Here is a 13365-nt window from a genome sequence, read left to right on the forward strand (position 1 = left end):
TGCCAGTGAGGAAGAATAAGATGATGAAGATGATGGTGATGAGAAAGAAAATGGTAAAACAGAAAAAGAAGACGGTAAAGAAAAAGATGGAGAAGAAAAAGAAGGTGAAGACAGTGAAGAAGAATAAACAAGAAAAAACATTTTCCATCAAATTTTTTTTTTAAATTACACCTATTTAATTGTGATTTCCCTTAAAAAAAAATGCTTTAAGGCCATCCAAATTCGTGATCACGACTATTACTCAAATTCAATTACCAATTACGACTCGAATTCGAATTGAATTCTATGGTCGTGATCATGGCCGAATCCGAATTTGACCCGGACCCGAATTCGAATGTACTTGAATCGAATTTGGGTACATTCGAGCACCACTGGGTGCAAAGACTACATGGGGGTTAAAAAGAGTAGATAGACAAGGGGATCCTGGGAATATAGAGGCTAGATGTAACGTTTGCGTAATCCTTTTCACGGTCAGCGCACAAGATGCGCACTGGCACAACGAAAACCCTCTACAAGCGTATAATTAGGTGAACCCAGGCTAGGTGCAATGCACCAGCAGAGGGCAATTCCCACCGGCAGATGGCGCTGTGGAGTGCAGACGAGCACAGCCTCTGCACAGCCACAAATGCCAGATGAGAATTGTACAGAACTAAGACAATGCGGGGCTGAACAGCCCTTAAAGAGAAGGAGCACAGATACAGGATGAATGTGTGTTCACCAATCTAGTCGCGACCCTGCGACGGTGAACACACATCAGCAGAAACAAAAGCAAGAGAAAGGCGATCGCCAGATCGCGAGAAAGGCGATCGTCAGAAGTGACACAAGACAGATCAGAACAGAACACAAGAGTAGCAAAGGCACAGCAAATGACAATGAGAAAATAACAAAAATAACAAACGCTAACTAAACGCGAACGCCGCACTCATTCGCAACAGCGAACGCGTTTACAGCGCAATCTCCGCACGTTAAGCGCAACAGAGACAAGCACGCCTAACTAACCACCGACAGACAAACACGAAACAGAGGACGTGAGCGCTTGCTTAACGGTTACCTCACCGAGCCTACAGCAAGCGTTAGTATCAGACAGACAAACGGAAAACAGGAATAAGAGAGGAAAGATCCACTGCTCTTTCCATCAGAGTGAGTGCGATCCGGGTACAGGAACAGGCTAGGAAAGATCCACTGCCCTTACCGCCAGAGCGAGTGCGATCTGTGTTCAGGAACAGGAAAGGGAAGATCCACTGCTCTTTCCGCCAGAGCGAGTGCGATCCAGGTACAGAAACAGGATTGCAGATCAGAAGGATCCACAGCCGCTACCGCTAGGGGCTAGTGCGATCCAAGCAAGACAGGCAGATGAGATAGCTGATAGCAACCGCTGCTCCAGCTATACTCCAAGAAAGCAGATCAGAAGGATCCACAGCCGCTACCGCTAGAGGCTAGTGCGATCCAAGCAAGACAGACAGATGAGATATCTGGTAGCAACCTCTGCTCCAGCTATACTCCAAGAAAGCAGATCAGAAGGAACCACAGCCGCTACTGCTAGAGGCTAGTGCGATCCAAGCAAGATGAACAGAAGGGGCTACCAGTAGCAACCGCTGCTCTGGTTAGTACCCCCAGACAGACAGAACGATTTCCTGACGCCCACCGTTGGCGACAGGAAAATCGCAGCAGAGAGGCAATACAGACAAAACAGATAACAATCTAACTGCACTAGGGAAACTGCCTAGTGCAGTCCCAAGAATTACTCTAAGATAACTTTGACAATAAATAGCATGGCTGACACTCTAGGAGTGTTTTAACAAACTCTGAAGGGATGACCAGCAAAGGACTCTGGGAAAACATGGCTTTTATACTGCCAGCCTACAAAGGAGGCAGCTAGGTGATTTGCATAACCAATGTATGCAAATTCCTCAGCAGCAGAGCAGATCAGAAACTTGCAAAGGAAAGACAGGTCTCTCTTCCAGAGACCTGCTGCCCACAGACTAGAGGAATGGTCAAACAGCTGTCTGCCTGTACAGCCAGCTGAGCGGATCATTACACTAGAGAGGTGGGTATGACAGCTCAAAGAGTAAGGAGGGGAAGAACCAAAAGGAGGTGATTAAACCTGCTACTGCTTCAGTATGTGCTACAAAAAAAAGTAAAGTGTGGCAGTAATAATATAAAATGAATGCTAACCAATGCTAGAAGCCTTTCAAATAAGATTGGTGAACTGGAGTTGCTGATGAGAGAGAATGACTATGATCTCGTAGGGATAACAGAAATATGGATGGATGCTAGCCATGATTGGATGGTAAATTTAGAAGATTACAGTGATTCTAGAAATGATAGCCCCAATGGCTGACATGGCTGAGGACCGTGACAGCGTGGAATCTGTATGGGTAAGTGTCCATGATGGAAATGAGAATTGTCAATTACTTATTGGGGTAGGTTATACTGTAAACCTCCACATATAAATGAAATTGAGGAAATGCAAGTTCTGCAGCAGATTGGAAAAGGCGCAAGCAGAGGTGGGACAAGGTCCTTCAGCACCCAAGGCTGAGACAGCAAAGTGCGCCCCCCCATCCCTCCCACCCCGGCCGTCACACACTCTCTGCTTATAGTCTAGAGGCGCCGCAGCCCGCCCCAACCCCCCCCCCAACACCTTAATCTCTAGTTATCTGGCTTGCAGTCACTGTCATGTATGCCCTTTTCTTATTTATTTCTGCTTCAAACACAATTGGGAATGACAGCTGAATGAATTGTGCGCCCCCTCCTACACTGCGCCCTGAGGCTGGAGCCTCTTCAGCCTCTGCCTCGGCCCGGCCCTGGGCGCAAGGGTCATAATTATGCGGGGTCATACTTATGAGTGATTTCAATTAGCCAGACATTAACTGGGAAATTGAGGCCACTCGCTCTAGTAAAAGTGACAGATTTACTGTATATCGACACTGCAAGATAATTACTTATCTCAGATGGTAACCTGAGTTCTCAACCAGGGGCGATGCTCTGCTTGATTTAGTCATTTCAAATACAGTAGACCAGATGTTACATCTAATGTACAAGTTTGAGAACATTTGGGAAATAGTGACCATTCTGGCATCAAGGGATCACCATCTAAGTAGTATGCTATGCCTTGGAGTCCTTGTTACAATGTCCAGAGGGGTTCCATTGGGGTTAGGACAGGCGAGAGCACAGTGGAGCCTAGTCATCTCTAGGGGATCTACTGGTATGTTAGGCACTAGTTCTTGCAGTAGTGCAGTGATGGTGCCTTGAAGGTCTTGACACCTTGATGGCACGCCTGGTCACGCCGATGAAGCGGCCGAATCTCTAGGCTTACATGCAGTATTTAAATTGTGCTAACATTACAACACACTATTCCTGATGTAGCTTTGGCGCAACTAGTAGGATCGTTGACCGCACCACTCTCTGATATTTGTGTTGCCCTGTATTCAATCTCTTATCTTACATTCATTTTGTCGCTGATAGTTTTCTTGCTGGTTTGGATCCTACTCATGGTCATCTCACTACCACCACAGTGTATTCCTGATATTCCACTTTCTCTTCAGATGTTTGATCTGGTGGTGATTGCTTCCCCTCTTGTTTTTGCATGGGTGTACTTGTTTTTATTTCTCTGTTGATTTTCATATTTGAACTGGTATGTTCACTGTGTGTGATGCACTTCATGATCTTTTTAATAGGATCTCACCTTTGTATTGCTGCCATGATAAGCACTTTAATTATTGCATTTGCACAGTCTTTCTTACCAGATTGTATTTTATATGCAGGGCCCCTTTTGTATATATGGGCATTTGTCTGTTGTCTGACCAACAGTGCACTGACCCTGTGTCTCACCATATTAATAAATTGTTTATTTACCTCAGGTGAGACATTTTTATTTTATTTATTGATTTATTTATTTTTGTATTTATATAGCCCCAACATATTACGCAGCGCTGTACAGAGTATATTGTCTTGTCACTAACTGTCCCTCAGAGGGGCTCACAATCTAGTCACTACATAGACATACATTAATTGGGCCACTGCACTGCTGTTTGTGAGAATGGTGTATGGACACATGTAATACTATGAACATTATTATGGGATCAATGGGCTCGGGGGCCAATTTGTGATTTAAGGTGTTTTTAATATACAGTACTACTGTTGGTTAATAAAGATTTGTTCTACGAGAATGCTGTAGTGTTAGACCCCTGATTGATACTATATTATATTTGAAGGAACTACTTTTTCTGTTTTCTGCTGATGTTGTAGTTATTGTGCCAGCGACCCTAGTTCCCCCATTACAAACACTATTCCTTATTGTAAGATAATTGCCAGTTGATTTGACTGGGTGTGTTTCAGGCTCATGTTTGAAGCCTTGAAGTTCTGTCACAGTTTTTGGGATCCTGCGGATTCGGATATTCGCACATAGAGCCGGGACAAGGTCCTGCAGCACCCAAGGCTGAGACACCTAAGTGCGCCCCCCATTCATCCCACCCCAGCCATCACACACTGTTTGCTATTAGACTAAGAGGCTCCCCAGGGCCCCCAAGCTCCTCAACACCTTAATCTCTAGTTATCTGGCTTGCTGTCAGTGCCATGTATCCCCTTTTCTTATTTCTCTCTACTTCAAACACAGTAGGGAAATGACAGCTGAGTGAGTGGTGCGCCCCCACCTACACTGCGCCCTGAGGCTGGAGCCTCTCTCGCCTCTGCCTCGGCCCGGCTCTGTTCGCACACCATGCTCTATTCTCAGCATCTTCCATCTGGTTATGCAGAGTTTTGACCTCACAGGTTTAGGACCTCTTCCGCGTGGTCTTCTGGTGGCTGGATAGTGTAAATAGTTAAGGGTTCTGCCTCTGACACAGGAGACCTGGGTTCGAATCTCGGCTCTGCCTGTTCAGTAAGCCAGCACCTATTCAGTAGGAGACCTTGGGCAAGTCTCCCTAACACTGCTACTGCCTATAGAGCGTGTCCTAGTGGCTGCAGCTCTGGTGCTTTGAGTCCGCCAGGAGAAAAGCGCGATATAAATGTTCTGTGTTTGTTTGTTGTTTGTTTGTTTGTTCTAGGACAGTAGTCACATTGTCCATCCTATCATCTTACCCTGATGTGTGTTGTGAGAGCAGTCTGATTTCCATTAGCAGCTCACTGCCCAGCTTCTTGTTAATACAGTGGCTTGCAAAAGTATTCGGGTCCCCTTGAAGTTTTCCACATTTTGTCACATTAATGCCACAAACATGAATCAATTTTATTGGAATTCCACGTGAAGACAAATACAAAGTGGTGTACACGTGACAAGTGGAATGAAACTCATACATGATTCCAAACATTTTTTACAAAGAAATAGCTGCATAGCGGGGTGTGCGTAATTATTCAGCCCCCTGAGTCAATACTTTGTAGAACCACCTTTTGCTGCAATTACAGTTGCCAGTCTTTTAGCGTAGGTCTCTACCAGCTTTGCACATCTAGAGACTGAAATCCTTGCCCGTTCTTGTTTGCAAAACAGCTCCAGGTCAGTCAGATTAGATGGACAGCATTTCTCAACAGCAGTTTTCAGATCTTGCCACAGATTCTCGATTAGATTTAGATCTGGACTTTGACCGGGGCATTCTAACACATGGATATGTTTTGTTGTAAACCATTCCATTGTTGCCCTGGCTTTATGTTTAGGGTCGTTGTCCTGCTGAAAGGTGAACCTCCACCCCAGTTTCAAATAGCGTTTTGCATTTTGGCCAAAAAGTTCCATTTCGGTCTAATCTGACCAGAGCACCTTCTTCCACATGTTTACTGTGTCCCCCACATGGCTTGTGGCAAACTGCAAATGGGACTTCTTATACTTTTCTGCTAACAATGGCTTTCTTCTTGCCACTCTTCCATAAAGGCCAACTTTGTGCAGTGCACGACTAATAGTTGTCCTATGGACAGATTCCCCCACCTGAGCTGTAGATCTCTGCAGCTCGTCCAGAGTCACCATGGGCCTCTTGACTGCATTTGTGATAAGCGCTCTCCTTGTTCGGCCTGTTATCCCTGTCTGGTGTCTTCTTATGGTGTTGTTGCTCCCAATATTCTCTTGGACAACATCTGAGGCCTTCACAGAGCAGCTGTATTTGTACTGACATTAGATTACACACAGGTGCACTCTATTTAGTCATTATTATTATTATTTAGTATTTATATAGCGCAAACATCTTACGCAGCGCTGTACAGTATATATATATATATTGTCTTGTCACTAACTGTCCCTCAAAGGAGCTCACAATCTAATCCCTACTATTATCATATGTCTATGTTTTTGTATTATGTAGTGTATGTATTGTGTGGTAGTATATGTATCGTAGTCTAGGGCCAATTTAGGGGAAAGCCAATTAACGTATCTGTATGTTTTTGGGATGTGGGAGGAAACCTGAGTGCCCGGAGGAAACCCACGCAGACACAGGGAGAACATACAAACTCCTTGCAGATGTTGACCTGGTTGGGATTCGAACCAGGGCTGCAAGGCGAGAGCGCTAACCACTACGCCACCGTGCTGCCCACTCATCAGGCAATGTCTATGGGCAACTGACTGCACTCAGACCAAAGAGGGCTGAATAATTATGCACACCCCACTTTGCAGTTATTTATTTGTAAAAAAATGTTTGGAATTATGTATGATTTTCGTTCCACTTCTCACGTGTACACCACTTTGTATTGCTCTTTCATCTGGAATTCCAATAAAATTGATTCATGTTTGTGGCAGTAATATGACAAAATGTGGAAAACTTCAAGGGGGCCGAATACTTTTGCAAGCCACTGTATCTGTGACTTCTTGACGGAGAAACTTTCTCAAGATTGTATCTGGCAGTAGTATCCTTTCAGCAGCTCTGTCGAGCAGCGAGGAGTCTTGACTGTCCTCAGATTGTGAGCCTCCAAACGGTGATTCATGCCTGTCAGTGCGGGTCAAGCTCCAAACTGCTATCTTCTCTAGTCCACTGCATGGTGTGCCTGAGGACTTGGAAGCGTCATTCTTCTTCTTAGATTCATTGTCCATTCGATATGGGAGTGTGGAGGCAAGTTTCACCTAAGATTTTCACCAGTTTTGCAGGTCTTCTGTCGCTGTGCTTTCAAAAAAAGCTCTCAGCCACAGAGCAGTAGGGGAATCAGGCAGCCATTCCTCTTTCTGTGTGCATGTGTCTCTTGTGCATAATATTATATTTGTATTATACTTTTATATGTCAATTGCATTTCCCATTATGAGCTAATTAGCTACTGCGTGATTTGCATATGCACTTAGTTCCATATCCAATATTGCATACATTAGAATTTAGTCAGATATTGACAAATTTGAGTTTTTAATGTTGGTTTTATTATGTGATTTGTTGTAATAGAGAATTTAGATATCAACAGAATCTTAAGTGTTGAAGTTTATAGTGTTATCTGGGCATTTAATTTACGTATATTTATAAAAAGTCTGGTAACTACTACCTATGTTCCATTGCTGAGAGATGTGTTCTAGTGGTTGAGATGTTTTAACCTTCTGTACCTTTTGTACTATATAGTTTATTTGGGAAAAAAACTTCTAATAAACATTTTTTATAACAAAAAGACATTTCAGGATTGTTTTCATATTTGATGATTGTTAAGATGGTGCTTTATTGTGGGCTCCTTCCCTGGGGTGCTGCAGGCTGGTGCAGGACTGTCTCCTCCTCCACTTCTCCCCCGTGCAAAATACAGGCACGGCTCACCTAATCCATGGAGGAAACAGTAAATTCGGGCGCCTGAGGCTAGTGGACAAATCGGGCGCCGCCATTCACTCCTATAATAAATATCGTTTAATGGGCGCCCGATAGGAAAAAAGGGCGCCGGTGAAAAATAACGTTTTAAAAGCGGCGCCCGGAGACTTAATGTTTTATTACTGCTTCTCATGATTACACATTATTTAATGATTTATACATTTTTAAATATTATTTTTAAACGAAAAACAGTACAATATTTTTTTTCAAACATTATTTTTAAACGAAAAACAGTACATTTTTTTACATTATTTTTAAACGAAAAAAACAACAGGGGGGTCTTAGGTTTAGGTACCAACAGGGGGGTCTTAGGTTTAGGCACCAACAGGGGGGGTCTTAGGTTTAGGCACCAACAGGGGGGTCTTAGGTTTAGGCACCAACAGGGGGGTCTTAGGTTTAGGCACCAACAGGGGGGTCTTAGGTTTAGGCACCAACAGGGGGGTCTTAGGTTTAGGCACCAACAGGGGGGTCTTAGGTTTAGGCACTAACAGGGGGGTCTAGGGGTTAGGGGTAGGTACAGGGAGGGTTACTTAGGCACCAACAGGGGGGGTCTTAGGTTTAGGCATCAACAGGGGGGTCTAGGGGTTAGGGGTAGGTACAGGGAGGGTTACTTAGTAATTTTTTTTTTAACGTTATTATACGTTTCAGTATTTAAACGAAAGATTAACGTTTTTACAATTGCCGATTTAATGCACATTATTTAATGATTTATAACTTTAAAAAACATTAATTTTAAACGAAATACAGTACAATACATTTTTAAACGTTATCCATGCTTATCGTTTAAAACCCGGCGCCCTTTTTTCCCAGCGCCCGTTTTTAGCGTACGCATCCATGGAACCCACGGTGGTTAGAAACCTCTCCTCTTCCTCTATGTTTCTCTAGTGCCGGATCATATCATTACACATGACCAGCACTAGGGGAACAGTGAGAAAGAAGTGAGGTCTTCATGGAGTAAGTGAGTGTTCACTGATACTCTGCGGGGGAGGGGGGGGGGGGTGGAGGTGAAGTAGGAAAAGGGGGGGGTGAAGGAGGACTAAGGGGGATGAAGGTGGACACAGGGGGTCAAAAAGGGTGATGGAGGGCACGGGGGACCCAAAGGGAGATGACGGACACAGGGGGACATGAAGAGGGTTGAAGGACACAGGGGGACATAAAGTGGGATTAAGGGGGACACAGAGGGAGACACAAAGGAGGACACAGTGGTACATAAAGTGAAAGGAAGGATGACACTAGAGGACACTGGATTACACATAGAAAAGAACACAAGGAGGACAGAGGAGGACACAAGATGGACAGAGGTGGACACATGGGGGACAGAGGAGGATGCATGGGTTAAAGATGGCGGATACAAGAGGACGTATGGTGGACAGAGGAGGACAAGGGGGCATAGGAGGTACAAGGGGGACACGGTCATTGGGGGGAGAGAAGATCCACAAGTTACCCCTGCACTATAGAAGCACCAAGTTTAGTATATTTTTCCCCATTTTTTATCCTTTAAACCTAGGTGCATCTTGTGCTCAGGAGAGGCTTATAGTCCAAATAATATGGTACATACTGTACATACTGTATATGTGATTACTGATGTGCAAATATTCCACTTCTGCTGCAATTGTAGTCATATCTTCTACTATAGTATGACACATCTACCTGATATCATTGTTCAATTCTCTAACATAAAATAGCATATGCTCGTTGTTAATGACCTCAATTTACTCACACAACGTTTCATTGTCTGTTTCAGATCTAGGAGCTTGTCTTTCATGAAATGCAAATTTGATTTGATATCATTATATCCCACTTTTGCATGTGGTAGGACATCATCCAGGTAGAATCGAATTATTTCTGCTACAGCCTGGCATCCAATGGAACTCTGAATGAACCAAAACAAAAAAGGTCTACTTGAAATGTTTACACCAGTCCATCATCAAATATTTAAAAACTGCCAATTTGCAAATCTGGTACAATGATTGTAGAAACTTGTTATCTTCAGAAAAAAAGAATGCAGAGTACACAGATAGTTCATGTTGGCCCAGAAAAACAGTTATACCCAGTATATTTGTCTGCTTACAGCCATTCCTTCACCGTTAAGTTTCTTTGTAAAATATCAGTAACTCCCTGTTTAAAATGGTAGCGACCTCTGTTACTACTTCTGGGTCGCAGCTCCAGTTGGCTCTCAAGTGTGCGCAAACCGTGCATTCTGTGCATTCCATCCTGCTCTGAGGATGTAAGGGCCTGTACACACTGCTGCGCTTTTAAAATCGCAAGCCTTCATGAGAATAGAAAAAGCGCATCGCACCAGTGTTTACAGGTCTTCACGATTTTCATTATTTTTCAAAAGACCTTGCGATTAAAAAGCGCGTGCGATTTGAAAAGCGCAGCGCAAGCGCAGCAGTGTGTACAGGCCCTTACTCTGCATGAGCTTGGGTGGTCTGGTTGTGTGCGCAGCCAAGCGTGCTGTAAAGCTGTGGTCTCACAGCCTCAGGAGCGCACGGTGGATGGGCGGCAATGTTGTAATGAAGGTAGGCGGCGAAGGGCGTAGAGGGGCAAAGATGGACTCAGACAGTGGCACAAACAACACGGACAAACTTGTGAGTGATATGTTTAGCAATTTATAATAAAAAAAAAAAAACTTCAGATTTTCTTTAAAGGACTTACTGTAACGATTGGTGTCAGCAAGAGGCACAAATATCTGATTAAGTGGTGATATACAGAATCACCACTAATGCAGATATGTTAGAGTGAAATAGTAAGTATCTTCCTGATGGTAAATCAGCGGAAGGCTCACTAACACGGTAAGTGCCTGAAATGATCTACTCAGACCAGTGTCACACCCCGAACCTTGATTATTGGGGATCCGCAGTATCGCCAATAATACAAGGATAGACCCGATTATATAGCAATCTGCGGAATTGCTAATAATGCGGGTAGATGTAAAGCAGTGGACACACGAACAACATGAAAATATACAAAGCAGTAAATATTCACAAAGTTGTGGAAATATCCACCACACGGCAATTCCTCAGAGGTGTGGTTACCTCTGAATGGGAACCCCGTGTGTGAGATCCCCCAAAGTGGCAGTGGAGGAATCTCGGCCTCTGGCAGTAACGGTCTGCTAGGGCCGGCGTCTCAGGGAGGCAAGCCTCAGATAATAACCCAACAGTAGGAGACGTTCCACTGAAGGGAGCAAGGTCAGACAGAAAGAGGTTCGGCAACAGTACAGGCGGCAACAGTACAGAGACGTGAGACGAGAGAATAGTCAGGAACCAAGCCAATAGTCGTTAACGGTACGGGCTGGCAGAGTACAGAATCAGGAAGCAGAAGAGAAGTCAAGACAGGCACAGAATCATACACAGAGAATCAATAACAATAATAATAATCTCCTAGTCTAGGTGTGAAGTCCTTGGTTTCAACACCTGGGATCTAGTCTAAGGTCTGAGTGCTGACACAGGGTATCGCAAACACAGACAAAGTGTGACTGAAAAGCACTTCCTTATATACTGCCTGGGAGAGAAGTCTCCACCCCAGGCAGCAACCAATCAGAGCAGGCTAAAATGTCAGCTGACCTCCAGGTCAGCTGACACGCTTTCTAAGAGTATAAAGGCGTGTCTGGTGTGCGGCCGCACCCCCTAGAGGCAAGATGGCAGATGGCAGAACCCTGGTGAACAGCATGTTGGTGAGTTTGGAGCAGAGTGCTCGGACGGGTGTGTGCAGCGGATGCGGACGAATTTCCGCATCCCGCGTTGGAAGGTCCGCTTGCCGGACTGGATGCGACCATATTTCCGCAATCCATCCGGCGTTGCAGATTTTTCGTTACAGTACCCCTCCCTCTAGGCGTGGACTCCGGACACGTCCCACCTGGCCTGTCAGGATGGAGCTCATGGAACCGTCTCCTAAGTTTATCAGCATGTAAATCACCTGCTTTGACCCAGGATCTTTCCTCTAGACCGTACCCTCTCCAATGCACCAAATACTGCACTGAACCCTGAACTCGTCTGGAGTCCAAGATCTCCTCAACCTCCCATTCAGGCTCACCATCAACCATGACAGGGTGAGGAGGGGGGGAATCCACCTGAACAGCTGGTTTCAGGAGTGACACATGAAAGGCTTTCCCCACCTTTAGAGACTGCGGTAACCTGACTCTGTAAGTAACACGATTAACCCTTTCGGAAATTGGATATGGTCCAATATACCTGGGCCCCAGTTTCGCGGATGGCTGCCTCAGAGCTATATGACGAGTTGATATCCAAACTCTGTCTCCTGGTTTAAACTCCCACTCCGCAGACCGTCTCTTATCTGCCTGCCTCTTCTGTATGATGAAAGCCTTTTTTAAATTTTCTCCGACATTAGCCCAAATCCTCTTGAAAGATTCCTGCCACTCCTCCAGGACAGGGAATGGAGAGGTCGACACTGGCAAAGGAGAAAATTTGGGAGATTTCCCATTGACAATTTGAAAAGGCGCATAACCAGAGGACTCATTCCTGAGATTGTTATGTGCGAACTCAGCAAATGGTAGAAACTCCGCCCACTGGTGTTGGGCGTCCGCCACATAACATCTCAGGAACTGTTCCAAAGATTGATTGGTCCTCTCTGTCTGGCCGTTGGTCTGTGGATGGTAACCTGATGAAAAGGACAACGACATACCCATCCCCTTACAGAAGGCCCGCCAGAACCTAGAGACAAACTGGACCCCTCTGTCTGAGACAACATTCTCTGGAATGCCGTGTAATTTAAAGATATTTTGAATAAAAAGATCTGCTAATTTTTGAGCAGTAGGGAAACCACTCAAAGGCACAAAGTGGGCCATCTTACTGAATCTGTCTGTGACCACCCATATGACAGTCTTTCCATTGGAATCTGGAAGTTCTCCCACGAAGTCCATGGAAATATGTGTCCATGGCTCCTGAGGGGAGGGCAGAGACTGCAAAGTTCCAACTGGAGCCAGTCGGGAGGGTTTGCTCCTGGCACAGACGGTACAGGTCTTAACAAATTCCTTGCAATCTTGTTGTAGAGATGGCCACCAGACAGATCTACACAACAATTCTTGGGTTCGGGTAATGCCAGGGTGTCCAGCATTCTTGTGTCCATGAAACAACTGCAGCACTTTGGGACGTAAAGTACAAGGGACATAAAGAACCCCTCTTGGTTTCCCTTCTGGCACTTCTAATTGAAAAGGACTTAAGAGGCTAGGAAGGTCTTCAACTATCTCAGTGGCTGCCAGGATGATCTCTTTCGACAGAATACTTTCTGAGGAAGGAGATGGAGCAGTTTCAGGTTCAAAACAACGAGAAAGGGCGTCCGCTTTAACGTTCTTACTCCCTGGTGTGAATGTAATTATAAAATTAAAACGGCAGAAAAAGAGAGCCCATCTAGCCTGTCTGGGGGTGAGTCTTTTAGCTTTTTCAATGTACTGTAAATTTTTATGATCCGTGTACACAGTAATTACATGCTCCGCCCCCTCTAACCAGTGGCGCCACTCCTCAAAAGCAAGCTTGATGGCTAATAATTCCCTGTTTCCAACATCATAATTTCTCTGGGCAGGAGAGAATTTTCTGGAAAAAAAAGCACAGGGATGAAGCTTGCCCTGAAGTCCTGAACGTTGAGACAATACTGCTCCTAC

General features: G+C 44.8%; 1 protein-coding gene across 1 annotated transcript in view; it reads right to left on the reverse strand.

The window, feature by feature from the left end:
- Positions 1 to 13365, reverse strand: part of IL10 (interleukin 10) — a 471201-nt gene that overhangs the window by 191827 nt on the left and 266009 nt on the right. The window contains exon 3 of the mRNA XM_068265593.1: positions 9466 to 9618. Coding sequence (XP_068121694.1) covers positions 9466 to 9618 — 153 coding nt within the window. The remainder of the gene's footprint in view (positions 1 to 9465; positions 9619 to 13365) is intronic.

Source organism: Hyperolius riggenbachi, chromosome 2 (genome assembly GCF_040937935.1).
Source record: "Hyperolius riggenbachi isolate aHypRig1 chromosome 2, aHypRig1.pri, whole genome shotgun sequence".
In the NCBI taxonomy this organism is placed as follows: domain Eukaryota; kingdom Metazoa; phylum Chordata; class Amphibia; order Anura; family Hyperoliidae; genus Hyperolius; species Hyperolius riggenbachi.